The sequence below is a fragment of the Vespula pensylvanica genome, chromosome 7 (genome assembly GCF_014466175.1).
Source record: "Vespula pensylvanica isolate Volc-1 chromosome 7, ASM1446617v1, whole genome shotgun sequence".
In the NCBI taxonomy this organism is placed as follows: Eukaryota; Metazoa; Arthropoda; class Insecta; order Hymenoptera; family Vespidae; genus Vespula; species Vespula pensylvanica.
In genome coordinates this window covers 2,755,053-2,774,177 of record NC_057691.1, presented here as the reverse complement: position 1 = coordinate 2,774,177, position 19,125 = coordinate 2,755,053, and the positions used below count along the sequence as shown (strand labels likewise).

General features: G+C 34.9%; 1 protein-coding gene and 1 long non-coding RNA gene across 4 annotated transcripts in view; both read left to right on the top strand.

The window, feature by feature from the left end:
* Positions 1–858: 858 nt before the first annotated feature.
* LOC122630345 lies at positions 859–1,941 on the top strand. Its single transcript, XR_006327470.1, has 2 exons — positions 859–1,217; positions 1,511–1,941. It is a non-coding gene; the product is annotated as an uncharacterized LOC122630345 (long non-coding RNA).
* A 2,157-nt stretch (positions 1,942–4,098) lies between these two features.
* LOC122630335 (neo-calmodulin-like) overlaps positions 4,099–19,125 on the top strand; it is a 90,454-nt gene continuing 75,427 nt past the window's right edge. For 2 of the 3 annotated variants that reach the window (XM_043814740.1, XM_043814741.1), the window contains exon 1: positions 4,099–4,694. In XM_043814740.1, coding sequence (XP_043670675.1) covers positions 4,656–4,694 — 39 coding nt within the window. In that variant the 5' untranslated portion in view covers positions 4,099–4,655. The remainder of the gene's footprint in view (positions 4,695–19,125) is intronic. The other variant, XM_043814742.1, reaches the window with a different exon arrangement.

The following is a 19,125-nucleotide window of genomic DNA, read 5'->3' as shown; positions in this document are numbered from 1 at the left end:
CTTTTTCGAAAGAATAAGATGAATTCTTCAAAGTAGTAGTTCGATCCTTTCTATTGAAGTAATCGTTTTCAGATTCTAAGATCTCTCACGAATTTTGTTGAATACTGGACAACAGCGAGATATCTTTTTCTATGCACGATGTAAATAAACAGAATATATATATATATGTATATATGAATTTATATAATAGATGAAAGCGAGCTATCTTTTTCTCCGAGTGAATACCAAGATGACAAAGAAACGTTTGACCTATAAATTTTTAATATTTCTCAAGGGATCCTACCATTTTGGTTTTTTTTTTCTTTTTGTATTATTTTTTCTCCCCCATTTTTTTAAGCTAAAGCAACGAAAAACGATATCCTCAAATAGCAAGGTATCGACGAAAGCTTTTTTCCACATTAGGAACTATCGACTTAGTTATATAAAAATTCTTTTTTCTTCAAACTTTTCAATTTCGAAAGGCAACGTCCCACGAGATATTTATTACTTACATGCTACGCTTTCTTCGAAACTCGAGTTATATGTACGTGGAATCGATGGAACCTGTAACGTCTTCGAAAAACGAACATTTATTTCAATCTATCTAATATTAGGGTGATATCGTTGTGTCAGTTCTTTCTTCTCTTATATATAATACGATATTGGAGAAAAATAAATAATTTCTTTATATCTATCTATATATATATATATATTATTGTTAAAGAAATCATGAACAAAAATAAATGGAAAGCTTTTTATTAAATTACGTTCGATTCGATTCGATCGACATATATTTCATTGATTCGTTTTGAAAATATAATATTTAATATATTTAATATATTATAATATCTATAATATATTTATCTAATTTGAAATCTTTTTCAATTTTAGTGTAAATTACGTGCTATTTCGGAGATACATATCTATATTACGTACGTACACCCGTATGTATATCGCGTATGAAGCTTTACAGAAGATTAAACGAACAATGAGATGAGTCGACGGCTTCCGAGAACGAACTATTTACACCGAAACATTATGAAAATATCCGAGTGTTTCGGAAGGTCGACAATTATACAAAGATCGTGAGATCGATACATATTATTTTGTTTCTATTTCTTCTTATGTTTTCGTAATAATGTTTTATTTCTATAGTATAAAGTAAGGAGAATCGTTCAACGCCAGTAAAAGGAATAATAAATCATTGAAATGATCCCATTGGATCATGGAGCCCATCGGTAAGTATAATCTTTCTTTTTTTCTAACTTCTTCCTATATAAGATTATTACGAAAGTATATCATTAATATATTCAAGCGATCAATTTAACATTTTAGATAGCACTTTCTTTCCTTTTTTCTTTTCTTACTTGCTTGATAAATTATGTATACAATTTCGTTAGATCGAGTTTAAAGGTTAAAGACAGAATACAAAATAAATGATACGAAGTATTTACGTACATATATACGTACGTATATAAGTAAACTTATTTAATCTATCGACCTCTACACGATTGTTTACGTACGTTCATAGGTAGAAGGACGCTCGTGATCTTCAGTCTCTTTTGTAACATCGTCGAGGAAGGACGTACTTATACGCAATAAATTCGATTACAAATCTCTCACGATCAATACGAATTATTTGATAACGAAATACGCTGATAATTGCTTTCGTGAACGCAGAATCGAAGAACGTTCTATAGACACGTATTTACATATATGTATATATAGGTATATATAGATATATTCTCTCACTCTTCCGATACAACATGGAGTCGAGTTGTTATGGACACCATGCATGCACTCGTCCTGTCGTCCTTCGATTTCTGTTTATGACAAGGTTCTCACGCTTCGTCGTATCGCGATAACAATGGTATGACCTTCGACGTTGAGATTTCACAAATGGAAAAATAGATCGTGAATAATAGAAATAATATCGTTTAATAGAAATATTTGTATTACGTATTATCGTTTAATAATTTAAACACGTTTCTCGTTGTTTAATACGTTTTACTTTACAGGTTGTAACACACACGCTTTATATAATAAAGTCTGTTACGGTTTAGATATAAGCTTAGATATAAATTAGATTAACATATATAAGTTGAATATAAGTTAGATACAGGCTAATATAATTTGATACAATGTCGTTCCTACGAACTATCGTATAGGGTTAAGCCATGTCACGTTGTTCCATCATTCTGGAAATTGAACCGCACGTGTTGCTCGCCACGTGACCCCGACCCTTTCTTTCGAATCAAGTTCCAAGTCACCGAGCGAAATTAACGAAGGACGAATCCTTCGAATTTTTCCTTATCTTTTAACAGGAGTAACGGGACAATAGTGTACCATGTCAACTGGTAGAAATTTAAATTCGTATAAAAAGTTTCCACGACATTAAAGATTCTCATTTAAATATTTTAGCATCTTCAAAGGATAATACATGCGCAAGCCACGGTTTATGTATATTATAGGCATTTATGTATGGATATATATATGTATAAATATATCGTTATATATATGTATTTCTCTAGTTTACCTTGGTTAGTTAGTTTTCAAAGTAATACACATCTACCAGGTTGAACTTGTAATAAAATTCACTGCGTTCAACTAATTAACCGCCTGCTCGACTCTTGCGAATTCGAAAGCTCCTTATTTGTCCGTTTGTTGTTCAAAGGAAATTTCATTTATACTGTGTTTAAACGTGATTACGTTGGAACGAAGGAACAATTAAATTTCGTTGGTTTCACGTTATTTACATTAAGTGTTATCGTATATCGTACAAAAATCGTCCTTTACGTTTTTATACGACGAAGATTTATTTGTTTATTCTTGAACGCATGTTTTATTTTTCTTTTTTTTTCTTTTTCTTTTTCACAAGACAGAATCAAGACTATGATCGATAATCTAAGAGGGGAGTTGTGGAAAACTCTGCGCATCAACGATACTTCGCATTATCTAGGTAGACAGACTGTTGAGCTCAAGCTGTTGCGTCAATATTTATAATCTTTCCGAGTCCACGTTTTCTCGCTCTCATCGCTCTTATCATTTACAATACACTTTACTCGAGAAACAGGAAAAATGTGACGAGCATTGTGCAAAAACTGTGTCAATCGAAGATCCTGTGCTTGACAAATCAAATAATTTTCTGTCTTTTTTTAAAACGAAAAACGGAATAAAGGAAAGAAAGAGAGTAAATAACGAAAGCAAACTAAAACTTTTATTGATCCGTCATCCGATCGGGAGTATAGGAAAGGGAAAACGAAACAAGAAAAAAGAGAAAAAAAAATCACATAGACGTGATTTCGTTCGATTTCATCCTTTTTACTTTTTTCTTTCATCTTCTTCCTATTTCTATTCTTTACCTACATACACACAGACACATACACACACACACACAAACACACACATATCTATATTTTTTTCTTTCGAAAAAGAAAGAAGAACGGAACGTTTGTAAAAGAAGAAGGAAATGGAAAAAATGCGAGCGTTTTCTTCGGAATTTAAGCGTGTTTCCTCGGCCTTGGACGGTCGACCTTGGCTCCCTCGATCGTCCCGAAAGTAGGCGCGGCCCTGGCTAGGATAGAAGAAGAAGAAGAGACAGAGATAGAGAGATAGATAGAGTGAGAGAGAGAGAGAAAGGCAGAGAGAAAGAGAGACAGAGAGAGCAAGATATATATATATATATGTATATAGAGAGGGAGAGAGAGAAAGAAGGATAGAGATAGAGCGTAAAGGGTCGTGCGCGCGCGCACCTAGCTCGGGGGTGGGTTCGACGAAGAGGTCCGGCGCGCCACCACCTCGACGCACGTACGGCCAGGCCACAGAACGAAGAGCCGGTCAGACGCTCGTCAGCCGCGTCTACCTACGTCCTTTTCTGCGAAACGTCCTAGATTTGCTCACCTTGAGCGTGTCAAGAAAATAACAAGTCATTTCTTTCGTCTCTCTGTTTGTCTCTCTATCTCTCTCTATTTCTTTATCTCTATATCTGCCTCTGTCTTTCGTTCGCTGTCTTTTTCTCCGTCTCTCTCTTTCTCTCTCTCTCACTCTCTACTTCTGGTTCTCCCTTACGGTTCAACGCTCTCATTCAACTTTTTCTCTCCCTTCCTTTTCTTCTTCCCCTTTTCGTGTTATCCCTTTTTCATTTAGAAGAAAGCATCGAACTCGAGTATAGTCTCGAGGTTTCCTTCGTTCCAGATCGTTAACGTAAAAGTCTCGAAGTTTCATTTCCGAAAGGAAAAAATTTTCGAAAAGAGGAGATAGAGATAACGGTAGAGATCAGAGAAAGAAATTGTAGAAGGAAGAAGAGAGAGTGATATAGTCCAGTCGCGTTTCGCGTACGATAGGGGGAAAAGGAAAGAAAAGAAAAAGGAAGGAAGGAAGGAAGGAAGGAAGGAAAAAGAGATAGAAGGCGGGAATAAGAAGAGGATAGAAGAGGACAGAAGAGGACGCAACGACCACCTGTAGTAGTCCTTTTCTGTTGACGAGCCCCGTCGTTTCTTCTGTCTCTGATATAATATCATATCATAATCGTCGAATCCGTTTCTCTTCTCGCGGAGAAAAGTTTCTGATACGCGCGCGAGGTCAGATCATTCTGGAAATCTTCGACGTGAGGGAGAGAAGGGAACGACGCTTCGTCCAGCCAACACCTTTAGAGCTTTGCCAGGATTACCACCAAAATGAAGACCTCATCGTTCTCTCTTCGTGTTATGCGCAGGGTAAGTAAGTGAATTCTTGTGTATCTTTTCTTATGGTTATTTCTCGTATACTTTTTATCCCTTAATCCTTTCGCGTTTTTTTCTTGTTATCTATTTTTCTTTTTTCTTTTTTTTTACTTTTCTTCCGTTTTTTTTTCTTTCTTTTTTTCCTTTGGTTTTTCTCTCTGTTTCTTTGTTTCTTTTTTCCTTCTATTTTTTTCTTCTTGTTAGATTCAATCAGTCGTTTTAATCGTTTTTTTTCTTCTTTTCTTTTAGTTTCTTTGGTTCTTTATTTCTTTCCCTCGTTTTTCTTTCTTCTTTTATTTTATTTTATTTTTTTTTATTTTTTTTTTTAATTCGATCCTTCTCTCTATCAAACGCAACGATTAATTTATACAATGTGATTCCCCGATAGCGTCTCCGAATTGCATTTTAATACCCATTTCTAGAACGTACGAAATTTCAAATTTTACGATAAATTATAGTTTTACGATGAAACACGATCGAAATGACAACGGCTCGTAGACAGTTAATTTATCACGATTAATAGTTATAGGATAGACACTAGCTCGTAATTCACCTTTACTCGCTTGTAAGATTTACGATCCAATCGTGATTGCGTTTATAGACTATGTTCGTTCACGTACAATAGAAAGCATCCGATCCGGAAGGTATCATAATATTTTCAGGGAAAGCTACGGGGTAGCTTCGAGCACGGCGATAATGCTACGTAAATATTTGACTGTGAGCCTACGTGCGGTCAAGACACCTCGTCAAACTCGATTTACTTTTCATATTGAACGATTAACGCTTACGAATCTGCATCCTCTAATCGTTATTGAATATGTAAATTGATTTACGTCGCCTACACGCTCGATCGTTGAATTCTTGATCGAACTTGGAGAATATTTTTGCACCTACGTCGAAGGGCTTCGATTAAATCGACGGATAGACTGCTAGGAAGAGAAAAAGAGAAAGAGAGAGAAAGAGAGATTCTATTATCGAGTCTATTTTCTTTATTCGCTCGACCTTTTTCTATTTCTAGCTTGGAATATAAAGTACTACCATTGCGTTCGTTTCCTGTGTATATAATACAACGAAGACTATTTGAATATTTCCTACATGATTGCGACGATTCGATTTAGATAAATCGTCCTTTCGATTAGTTTAAATTATAAATTGAAGAACGTTTCTTTGTAAAAAGAAATCCATGTAAATGGTTTGTTAGGATTGTAGAAAAAGAAAAGCCAATTTTTCGCTCTATTAAACGTGCAGATAATTGAGGACTTCTTTATTCCCGATGGATGGAGAAAATTGAGAGAGAGAGAGAGAGAGAGAGAGAGAGAGAGAGAGAAAGGGAGAGAGTTTCCATCATTCGTGTTAGAGAGAAGTCCCTTATGGGAATTAAATTCGAAAAGAACAAAAAGAAAGGGTTGGTTGGGGGTGGATGAGGGTGGGATAGAGTTGTTCAAAATCGAGCGAAAACTAATCTATTGTCTGAAAGTTGTGTAAGATGTAAATCACTCTGAATTACGTTTGGAGTTTGAATACTCCATGTATATTTGTCGACTTTGATCTCATATATATATATATATATATATCGTTCTACTTTTTAGAAGCGTTGATTATCATCTTGCCTTTTAGTTACGCGTTTCGACGAAACCCCTGAAAATAAAATTCATTTATGCATTCCGAGTAGATTGAAACAAAGACTTTATCATCGTGCGAGAATTGAATCGTGACAACCTTGAGGTGCTATTTATATTGCATATTTCAGTTCGCTACCAGATACGTGATAAAATTAAGCGTGTTAATGAATAAGAACCTTTGAAGAAAGAGAAAGAGAGAGAGGGGGAGAGGGAGGGAGAGAGAGAGAGAGAGAGAGAGAGAGAGAGAGAAAGACAAATGCAAATTCATATAAGAACTCGTCCGACATTAAATCGTCTGGAAGTTGTTTCTAATTTTTGTCAATCAGGTTGTTAATTAATGATATAATAATAACGTACGTTAACCTAAGTTATTACCTTATATCGAGTTTAACATTCTTGTTGTATAGGTCAAACATGATTCTCGTTAACTAGGTCGAATGTGTTTATGTGTATGTGTCGTCAAAAAAACGTTCGATAGTTCGGATGACCTTTCTTTGAATATTCACTACACGTTTTATTTTTAAAAATATCAGTATTTGTAAATATGGTATTACGCAAAATTGTTACATCTTATTGCGTAAGTATAAGCTTTTTCTCTCTCTAGTTCTCTCTGAAATAATATATTTAATATAATAGGTAGATACGTTAAAAAAATTGTCCTTTGATCATAGAAAATAATTAAATCGTTAAGATCGTTAGAAGCGTTTATTATTGACGATCGTAAATTCGATTATTATTCGTCGATTGAGTTTTAATCCTATTCGATTGGGAATATCAAGACCGTACATATAATTCGACCTTTCGATTACAGATTCATCTTGCACGCGATAATATAAATCCTTTAAAAGAGAATGTAATTAGAAAACCGGGAAACTTTTAATTTGAAATAAGTTCCCGTTAGAAGCCGCTGCTCTTTCGTTAGTTTAAGCTCTCTCAAGGACGTCGTATCTTTCGAACTCTACATAGAATCAAGTAAGTACTTACTACCAAGGACACAGCTTGGCCGCCATTAATTTCCCTCGATTACATTGTAGAAGGTGACGGAATGAGTTTATAAATGTGTCGCAAACCGTAATCCGAACTGGCTCTTGTAAATTGAATACTCTGGTTTCTCTCTTTCTCTCTTTCCCTTAAAAGAGAGCGCTGAGATTACGTTGAGAAATCAAACTAGTTTGAAAAATGTAATGAAACAGTTCTAATCCCGTTGTTATCAACGGAAAAACTTATTTTAATTTTTAATTTATATATGGATCAAATTTGATCGATAGTTATTTCATGTATTTCTCGATAACTCGAGAGATCTATATTTGCATAGGTAATATAAAGTGTATTCAATTTACGAGATAAACGTTTATAGATTATTCGAGGATTAAAGTTGAAAATATTTTCGAAGGTCATTCTTCAAAGATTTTATATCGTTCTTTCTTCGGTATCGTTCGTCGTTGCATCCAGAATGCAAATGCGTACTTGTTAGTTGCATAAACAAGTATCATCGTTATCCTTAAGAAATGTTTCTCGTTCTATGATCTCTCGTGAGCTTTGAAGCATACGCCATTAGGCATCTTTTATTCTTCGCGAAGTAGACACAACACTTTTTTAGTATGAAACGAATGGCGACGAATATGTAAATTTGTATCGCATAGTTCTACTCGATTCGAAGTTGTATTCGTATGGTATATTTTTTTTTATTTCTTCAAATAAAATAATATAAATTCTTTTATCTCAAAGGTCAAGATATTTATCTGTGTGTGTGTGTGTGTGTGTTTTTTTTTCGGCACGAATATGAAAATTAAGGCGAGAGAAGAGTTAATTCTTAATAAAAATGACGAAGGTTATTTGCGTAATATGCATATTCAAAAGGAATTTCTATCAGGCATAGGATAATTTGCCACCTTCACACCGTACCACGTTTCCTTTATACATGAAGCTAATAAAGTTTCTCTTTCACGTATGCAACAAAGCTAGTCTAGCTGGTGCTCAATGTTCTACACTTTCGATGTGTCAGACCGAGTTGCTGCGTGCACGAACAATATCAAACGTCTAGGCGACGACAGGGTGCAATTAAGTGTCGAATATTAATTGATCGAGCAAGTGACGTTTGAAAACCGATATACCGTTTGCCTCGATTCCGTACGCGTTCAACGTACTACGTTATTTTTATTTCTTCCTTTTTTTTTTTTTTTTATTTTTTTTATTTTCTTACGTAGCATACGACACAGAACGTTCGTTAGAGAAGTCGAAAAATTTGCGGAAAAGGACGAACAATTTTTTATCTGATCGATTGGATGATTTTTTCACGTAAATAAGTTTTAAACTATTATTTTATCCACCATAATTTCTTTCTCTCTCTTTTTTTTTTTTTTTTTTTACATATCGATCAGTTTACAATTCTAACGTCTCCATTTAAAGGCAAATGAAATTTGACTTACGTCAGAATATATGAATTCGGTTGACCCGACAATAACATGCAACTCGTGCCTCTTTCCTGTACAAACGATAATATCCATGATATATATGCAAGACCTTATTGTTAGTTACTTCGATGTTGCATCGATATGAGTTTTTAAAGTCTCGCGAGAACACGTAATGCGATTATCGAACGTATCGTAACTTATATTCGAGATTTAAATGCTTGTTTTATGGATTTCATTGTCAACGTTAATTTTATGGGAGCACGTACGGGAAAGTAAAAGAATAATTTCGATTTTGATAGCTTCGTTCTAGTTCGGATCGATCAATCTAAATAAAGAATTTTTAACGTGACATTTTATATCGATAGTAAATAATAAGAACAATTATATAAATAAGTACGATGGATATACGATAAAAATTTTTTTATAACTTTCTATCTCACTTACGTTAGAAAAAAGGACGAGAGAAAAAAAAAGAGAGAGAGACAGAGAGAGAGAGAGAGAGAGAGAGAGAGAGAGAGAGAGAGAGAGAGAGAGACATAATTGAATAGAAAAAGTAAATTTGTAGAATAAACGCATTCGTCGAGTAATTATATAGCCGGTGCACTCGTTTTATCGGATTCGATGTCGAAGATTGAGTTTGAGTTGGCCGAATAAAATTGATTCGTCGAACTCGAATCCGATTTTTGTTGTCAGGACGAAATAGATTAATACGAGGATCGAATTATATCTTGCTTGAGGAAATTGTATTTGGTTGGAACGTATGTGTGTAAGAGGAAAGATTAAAACTCGTTCAATCTTTTTTTTTCGAATTTCTCGGAGAAAATATTTCATACGATTTTCAAGTAGAACAATTAATAGGTATTATATGTGTGTGTGTGTTTTTCCAAGTACGTAAGTACGTATATCAAGTTTAGAACATAGTTCGGGTCAAAAAAGTGTTCTATTATTTCGCTATATCTTAGAATCGTAAAAGCTCGTTCACGCTAATTAGCCGACGTTGTATGTTCGAAATCGAGGAGAGATAGGATGTAGGTATATTATACGTATATAATTAATCGTTGAGAAGAGTCCCAAAGGATTAAAAGTCTTATGGTAAGTGGAATTAATCGTTCTACGTCGTTTTGAGGAGCTTGTAGTTGGAGATTGTAATTGAGACTTGCAAGGTGACTTGCTTTCGATTAATAATATTCGAGGATCCGCATACGTGACTTTACTCTGTTTCGAGGCTTATGCGAAGGTTCGACGTAATTACTGGCTTAGCCATTATTAAATACAAGTTCGCTCACGGATCCATTATCATAGACACGATTACATCTTCCTCGATTTGAAGTAATTGATTTTGTATTATATTTAAAAGCTCTTCGCTAAATTTTGTACGAAGCAAAGTGTGTGAGCTTAGTGACAAGTGTAGACATAATATAAGTTTGTATAGATTATACCTCACAATTTAACAATCGGCTTAGTGCGTTAGAGTATTAGTGTTAGTAGACTGAACTCCATACTCCTCGGTTTTCCGTATTTATATACCGGCTTTTACGAATTTTTCAAGAAGCATTATTTTCTTTGAAACGGAGGAAAAGAAAAAAAGAAAAAGAGAAAAAAATCGTATCGAAAAATGCCACTTCTTTTTGTTCTTCGAGAATAATTCGTACATAAAGGAAAAGGTCTTTTCAAAATTAAAAAAAAAGCCGACTCCATGTTTGAACCTTCGTCTTTGAAATAAAATCTTGTTCATCGAAATCGGTCAAGTATTACCCCTGATTTCTTTGTTGGCGTAAACCATTATAAAAGCATAGGTAGGGAACGGTTTTAACGAATAGTGATTTTTTGTTAAAATTATTACGACTGAAATTAATATGGCTATAATAATAACCATTTGTTATAATAATAATAATAATAATAATAATATAATAATAATATTATTATTATGTATTACATATTATATTATAATAATAATAATATTATTATTATTATTCGCGAAAGACATTGGAATCGAAACTTTTCTCAAAGGTCGGACGTTTTATATTTCCTCACGGTATCAATTGGTTTCGAACTTTTCTCCTTTTACATCTACCTCTATTTTTCCCTTTTTACCTTTCTTTTTCTCGCAGAAATAAGAAGCGAGGCGCGCGGAATTGAGTTTAACGTGAAGTTCTTTGATATTCTCCAACCGAAGGCGTCTTTTCTCGCAAATTCTTTTTCCTCCAAGACGCATCGTCAAAGGTGCCTCGTATGTGCGCGCTCGGGCACACGCGAGCGCATCAAAATCTTTGTACATATAGATATATTTATCTACTCTCTTCGAGGGAACTGAATATCGAAAGTTTAAGGAGTTCCCTTTATCGTATCGATTCGATTATTCTACGAGATTCGATTTTGTCGATAACGTTAACAACGATGACGAATATCTAATACATCTTTTTTTTTTCCTCTCTATACTCTCTCCTTCTCATTTTATTTCCATGGGAATCCGTATAGAGAGAACAAGGATATATTAAAACCTGATACAAATATAATAGAACGTTAAAAAGTAATGTATCCTTGAAGAAAAATCTTTCGTAGTCTACGATAACGATAACGTTTCCTTGCTATCACGAAGGTAGTAGATATTACTCTCGAAATTCAATATCGACCTGATTTGACTCTTCGTTCTTTTTTTTTTCTTCTTCTTTTCTTTTTTTTTCTTCTTTTCATTCTTTTCTTTTTCTTTTTGTTTTCACCCAACAGGAAGAAATTTGCATGTTTCGTTCGCCGTTGCAACATCAACAGTAGCAGCATTGCAGCAACGGTGGCTCGCCTGTTCCATCGCAATACCCCTGGCTGGCTGACACGGTCTGTTGTTGTGCCACTCCCATCTCCGACTAGAGCTTCCACTTCCTAGTTTCTAGTAAGGGCCGCAAGGCAGCCATCCATGGCTGTAGCTTCGTCTTTCTTTACTTCTTTTCCCACATAAACATATATACTTATATAAACAGGTGGACGTTTGGATACGCCCACATACACTCCCACACACACACACACGCACACAAACGTAGGTATATTTCCCTCGCCTATGGCTATACTTGAAGCTTATTCGCTATAGAATATATATAAAGCTGAATAAACCATGCTCGAGTTCAACGTTTCGAAGTTGTTGTATCTTATTTTTCTTTCTTTTTCTTTCTCTCTGTCTCTCTCTCTCTCTCTCTCTCTCTGTCTGTCTGTCTGTCTGTTTGTCTGTCTGTCTGCCTGTCTGTTTGTCTTTCTTTTGGCTCGAATGATATATCTACGTAAATATCCCTTACGAAAGAAACACTACCTCGAGCCTAGTCTTCTTGTTTCCTATTTACACCTGAATTATTTGTTTCTTAAGGTGGTACTTTAAAACGGGCTAAGAAAATGGATACTTCTTTCGAGTTTATGTATTTTTACGAGTACAAGAATTTGCTAAGGAATTTCTGCTGTTTGTTCTCGTAATGTGAGAAAGAAAAAGAAAGAGAGAGAGAGAGAGAGAGAGAGAGAGAGAGAGAGAGAGAGAGAGAAAAAGTATATCCATACTCACGTAAAAAGAGGTCAAAATTTTCAGGGAAAAAAACTTGACATTTTACGAAGAGGCAAAACGATATATGTACATACCAGAAGAAAGAGAAAATATAATAGTGTCGTATGTAAACGGGCTAATGTATGTGCATAAAAATGTCCGAAAAATATATTGTACAGACTTTTGGACCAGACGACGACGGAAAAAGGAAACAATAGATAGTAGTGGAAAATCGGTGCTACGATAAAATAATAAGAGACAAAGGTGCTTCAATATTGTTCGCTAGATATCGATGAAGAATACAGTTTTTAAAAGCACAGATACGCATCCGCCATTTTCCTGTTTTCTTTCTCTTCATTTTTCTCTCTCTCTCTCTCTCTCTTTTCCTCACTCTGGTGATCGAGTTGAGTTCATGAAAAGATATGTTCGATTGGAAAACATTGCATCGTAAAAGTGTAGAAGATATGAACGAAAATCGAAAGGTTTATCAGTGAAATTTTAAAAAGCAATGAGAAATAAAATGTAGCAAACGAACGAACGAATTATTTGCGAATTAATTTAATTTAAAAAATGATTATAACAACAGCTTCCGCGAATTGTCATCATGTTCTCATTGCAATTACCAATGATTGCATAAAATGTCCAATGGGACATACCACGAATTAATTTTAGAGAACGACCGATTAGTCTTTGGCTTTGCCGTGAAACGACTACGAAATAATCAGAATAAGCGTTCGCTTCATCTTTTCATGCTACGTAAATGAGAATCGTTGGATTATTAACATTTCGAGAAAATTATACTTTGATTTTCCGAGCTATTATTGCTAATAACTTTTCTCTCGAGACGGATTTCCTTTTTCTAAGGGAAATCTATCAAGATTTTCTTTCATTCCTTTCTTCTTTTTTCCTTTTTTTTTCCTTTTTTCTCTCTTCTTCTTCTTCTTCTTCTTCTTCTGCATCTTCATCTTCGTCATCGTCTTTCGCACAATATCTGTATTTATGGAAGTTTCATTTTAATTTTTTGGATATCAGTGTTGTTTGAAGAGGAAAAAGAAAAAGAAAAAGAAGAAGAAGAAAGAAATGATAAATTCCATCGAATATTCGATTCGAACAGCCAAATCGACGGCAAATGTAATCGAAGTTTCTTTGCGATGATGGTAACATATGGTATCTACATTAAGATCGATTACAATCGTAAAACTAAACTTCGTGGCTGTTATTCAGGAAAACTTCTTTCGAACTTATCCGAATATACTGATGGTTTATAGAATAATAATATCCATGTAAGAGGAACCTTATTGGTTTTTGGGAATAATTTTCTATATTTTAACGGAGTTAGTTTTATCATTCTCGAATTTAATAGGCATAGGAAACTTCATAGTCTTCTTTGATACTTAGTCATCGTTATTTGCATAAGTTTTAGCGCGGACTTAGTGAAAAGAAAAATTCTTAAAGGTTTTCTCTGGAACGAGAGAATGAGAGAAAGAGAGAAGAAAGAGAAAACATCGTAGGATGATTTTTGATCTTCCAATAAATTTTTCGAAATTTTCTTCATATCAATAACGTCGATAAAAACCACATGAGTAGGAAAGTTGAGCTCGATCGAGCAGAGATATTCCAGATGCATCGAAAATTCACTAGGATAGTAGACTGACATGAAAGGTGCAAAAGAGGAAAATAAAAGGAGGATTTATTGAAAATTCTTCCACGAGAAAAAGAGCTATGATCTTATATGTCTTCTTCCTTTTTCTTTCGCGTTATTTACCACGTTCTTGACCTCGCTTCTGAAAGAAATCTCTTGTGAGTTATCTCGCAAAGGAGTGAGTAATAAGAAGCAATGAAAGAAGATAAGTTGTAACTGGGAGAACGACAAAATATAGTGTTAGGTCGTTAATGATCTTAAGTAGAAGTTTTTCGTTTAAAAAGTTTGTATACATAATCGTAGGTGTCTTTTTGATATCAAGCTACAATTTTCAATAATTACGACGCAAAGTATTTTAAACGATAAAATTTTGAAAATTCTCTAGCAATTATCGCGTTAGTGAATTTAAAACAGATTGAGAATAATTATTTAGCAGATACTTACGCGATGTATAAATTTTATCATAAATTGATCACTCATTTACAATTGTAATGCGTTGTCGTGATTTTATAAAAAATTTTGATAACATTTTGTACGAAAAAAATAATTTCTTTCGATTTTTTCTCTTTCCTCTTTCTTTTTTTTTTTTTTTTTTTTGGAAAAAAAGGAGAAAAACCCGAATAAATCCGTGGATTAACATACGAACGAGCTAGCACGTTAGGAAGAAGGTAAAAAATTTTTCATGCAACGTTGACTTCGATCGATTTGTTTAATAAGCGATTTTATTCCAACACGAGAGAAAGATCTAATGGTTCACGGAATATGGTTAATTACGTGGAAATGGCCATCTCACGATCGTTCGTAACGTTATTGCGTGCATCCGAGCGTATATTCTCACAGAGAAAGTCATTTTAATAAACGAATCTCGCGCGGTTATGTGCCACCAATCATAGAGAGACGTTTCATTGCGCAGATCGAGTTTCCACGGTAATGCTAGTGTCCGGTTTCGCGGACAACAATGATGTTCGTGCTTTTGACAAGTCGATCGTTCGAAAACGTCCAACGAAAGAGAAATCGATTACTCGAGTTCGAGCTTTCTTGTCGTTTCGAAGACTCTTCGAAGCGAATCGAGTTTCATCGTTCGCGAAATGAAGTCGACCGTGACGACTCGTTTCCGATCGAATCGATCGTTGTTACGTACGCGAAACTATTTCGCTTGGTGACAATAAAGTGTTCGGTGGAAAACGTGTTCGAATATTGTAACGAACGGATGAACGGATGAACGAATGAACGAACGAAGGAAGGAACGAACGAACGAACGAACGAACGAACGAACGAACGAACGAATGAACAGATAAAATTATTTTCAACGAATAGAGTTAACGTCGAGGCGATCGAATTTTTCAAGTAATTGCTTTTTTTAAATATCATTTTATCGAATGAGAATATTCTAGGCTGTGTTGCACTATGAATTTCCCTTTTTGCGGGAATGGCGAGAGTAATTTTATTTACGGTTAACCTTATCCACGGTGAGGAGGAAAAATCGAAGCGAGAGAGTATGGCCGAGAGAGAACAGGGCTGTGACGTCGTTCTCATCGTCCATCGACGTTTAATAGTAATTATTAAAATAAAATCGTGCGGGACTCGTGGGTTTCGTGAGAGGATCGATCGATAGGACGAAACTCTCAGGACTTGAACGTAACGTAATTGTTGGAGAACTTTGATCATAAAATAATAAAACATTTATATGTTTTATCGTAGAACATACACATACATACATAATATATATATATCCACACGGAGACACACACATACGTACAGATATATATATATATATATATATATATATATATATATATATACGTAGCTTTTTTCATCGTATAAGTCTATAGATATGGATCCGTTTTCGCCTCGACCGTGATAACATTTTCTTTTCTCTTTTCCTCGCACGTGCAACTTTAGAAGGCAATAAAGAAGAACGATTCCCTTCCGAGCGTAACTGCACGGCTCATTCCCGGATATACTTCGTCCCAAGGAATCGAAGTTATGGATAACCGAGAGAGAGAAAAAGAGAGAAAGTAGAAAAAGAGAAAGAAATAGGGAAGGACAAGGACAACTGATTGGGTTTTCTCTCTTTTCTTCCTTTCTCTCTTTCTTTTTCTTTCAACCTTTTTATATTCCTCTCGCCCTTTTTCGGTATTGTAGAAAAAGAAAAATCCTCGAAAATCGTGACTGGAGGACTAGAGAGATAAGAGATACGTGTGTATCTTTAAGAAATTGTCGAGAAAACGATGTAAAATGAAACGTAAAACATTTTCGAGTACTCTAAGTTAATGTATTCCTCGTAACGAAATGAATCGATAGAACGATCATCGTTTTTGTCGTTCCCGGGTAATAAAGCGTAATTTATCAGTGATCAAATCGTTTTGCACTTTTATCTTTATTTTCTTTTTATTCAGGAACGAGAAAGAAAACATTGTGTCTCGTATTCTCGAGGATTCTAATATCGCGCGAATTAAACTCGAAAAGAACGAACTCGATTCAGGAATTAAGTTTAATTAACTGGAAGTTTAGTTTTCGTTGGACATTGTTAAGATATTAACAAAACAAGGGAAGAACTTGGGTGATGTAGCTGAACGTATATATATATATATATATAATTTCATCGAGTTCGTTCAACGATGCTTATCGCAGAATTATTAAAAGTTTATATATAAATATTTCCTTTTCTATCGTTTAATTCATTATTTCTTTGAAACTTCGGTTCAAGTGTCAATACGGTCCGATCGATTTATTGAATTTTTCCTCCGGTTTATTGAAGTTTCCTACGGTTTATTGAAATATAACGTAAAATAGTTTCGATATTCGTTAATTGCTCGGCCCACTCTAGCTTCCCTTTGTCGATATGGTCTAGCATGTGTAGTGCGTTATCAAAAGCATTCCTGCGTTCTATGGAATCCGTTGTGTTATTCGAAGCTCGTGAAATTACAATCCGGATGTCGTTTAGTATCGAGAAAATGCGATTTCGTGGATCATTGATGATTAATCGAGCGGAGAAAGAACGATAGAGATAGATAGATAAATTGATAGGTAGATAGATGAATGGATAGAGAAAGAGAGAGAGAGAGAGAGAGAGAGAGAGAGAGAAGGGTAAATAGAGATAGCAAACGTGGAAGGACCCTTGAAGAGAACCAAGCTACTCTCCGTAAATTAATTTGCACCTTGGGCTACATGATCCTTGCATTTCATTATCGCTAACCTACAAAAGCTCTTTCGTGTCCGTATACATGAGAGAACTCGAGTACCTACAAACTAAAGTTTTGTTCGACGTATAACATTTCGTTACATTTGTTTCGACTTATAAGAGTTAGAGAAAGAGAGAGAGAGAGAGAATTTCACGAAAGATATCTCATAAAACAGAATTCTCCATTGACCTATCGATTAAGAAGATCGTAGAAATTCGAATTGGTAGTATTTGAAGTGTAGCGAAAAACGAGTAGTAGTCTTCGTTAAGAATTTAATATCGCCCTTAGGGGAAAGAAAGAAATGATCCTTGGTTGGATGGATAGATCTACGAGCGTAAGAATCGTCTCGTTGTAAACTTACGATTCGCGTGGGTGTTGCGCATTACGGAACGAAAGGGTACCTGCAATTTAATGCGGGGGGAAAAGGGAAAGGGAGAAGAGGCATAGGGATGAGAAACTAAGAGCAACAAGTTCTCCTTGATTTATCGTTTTACATAAGTGCCTGTTCGTTCTCGTATAAAACTTAAAGTGGATTAAACGGGAATTACATTGTGTGGGACGATCATGGGAAAGGAAAAGATAGGCGAAGTCAAATTGATTAAATTCGATCATTCGTTAGCCGTTTTCCTTGACCGAAGAAACTTCTTCTTTCTTTCTCTCTCTCTCTCTCTCTTTTTTTTTTCTATTTTTTTACTCGAAAGATTAACAACGACCGTTGACACAGAATTTCTTGGCAATCCTCCTTAATACGCACGCGAACGTTTTGTTCGTAGGAAGCAAAAACGAATGAATCGAGTTATCGTAAATAATGGAGGGACGTGTTCTTTTCTTTTTTCTCTCTACTTTTTTTCTGCTTCTTTTTCTGCCTTTTTCTTTTTTTCCTTCTTTTTTTTTTTGGCGTGGGAGGGATCGATTTAAACGTTTGATCGCTCAACGGGCGACAATCCCCTCGTTCTCGTAGTCGTTCGTCGCAATGAATTGTCGGGTTTTCTTGTGTTCTCGTGCCAAAAGTGGCGCCGAAAGGACGCCAATGTGTGACAGTGTCAAAGGCTAATGGAGCAGTAAACGATAACCGTAACGGAGTTTATGAAGTTTCCTTCATTTTTCTCAATTGCGGAGTCGAGTCAATTTTTTATTAGAAGTAATCTTCATTTTCTCTATCTTTTTTCCTTCCTTTCTTTTTTTTCTCTCTCTCTCTCTCTCTCTTTCTCTCTTTTCGCATTATTCAACGTTAAAAAGTATTTTCTAATTATCCTCGAATATATCCAATCGATGTACAAAAATTTTTCCATTAGAAATTCTTTTAATCATAGTAAATATATACGCATGCCGGTAGAAATAATATTTATTTTAATTTCGTTTTAAGAGCTAACAAACGTATTATTTTTAAATTGTGTTTTATCTTATCGTCGGTAATTTTTCAACGTTAATCATAATTCGCACAGCCAGTAGTCTAATCCAGATGAATAATGAAATCGTTTATATGTATAATTGTGGTATACCATCGGTTCGCTTCGTGGAAAATAAGAGAATGTACTGGCTTGTACGTTTTAATAAGCTGAAGGGGAAAAACGAAATGGGGAAAACTCGAATGACGCGTTTGCAAAGTGTTAACCTTTTCTCAGAAAATGAGTCCTCTCTTTTCCATCGTGTTAATTAATTTCATTAGTTGAGGGAAAAAAAAAAGGTTGAGGCTTGGCTTACGATTGCATGATCTCGTCATGCACGTAGATACGTAAATACAGATATAGACATAAATAATGAGATACAATGTAAAATGCAGAAATAAAAAAAAAAAGAAAATCATAAAATATTTTGCAATAAAATTCTCTACCTCTCTTTTTCTCTCTCTCTCTCTCTCTCTCTCCCTTTCTCCATCTATCCATCTCTGTCTTATTTCTTCAGATCAACGAAACAGTCCATGAAAAATGTAATCACAAAATTCATAGATGTAGAAGAAGGTCATTTCGGTTTAACATAGATAAAAGTATCTCTTTTCTGAGGCCATTTCTCTCAGGGAGAAAAGGCGGCTTTCTTTGAAA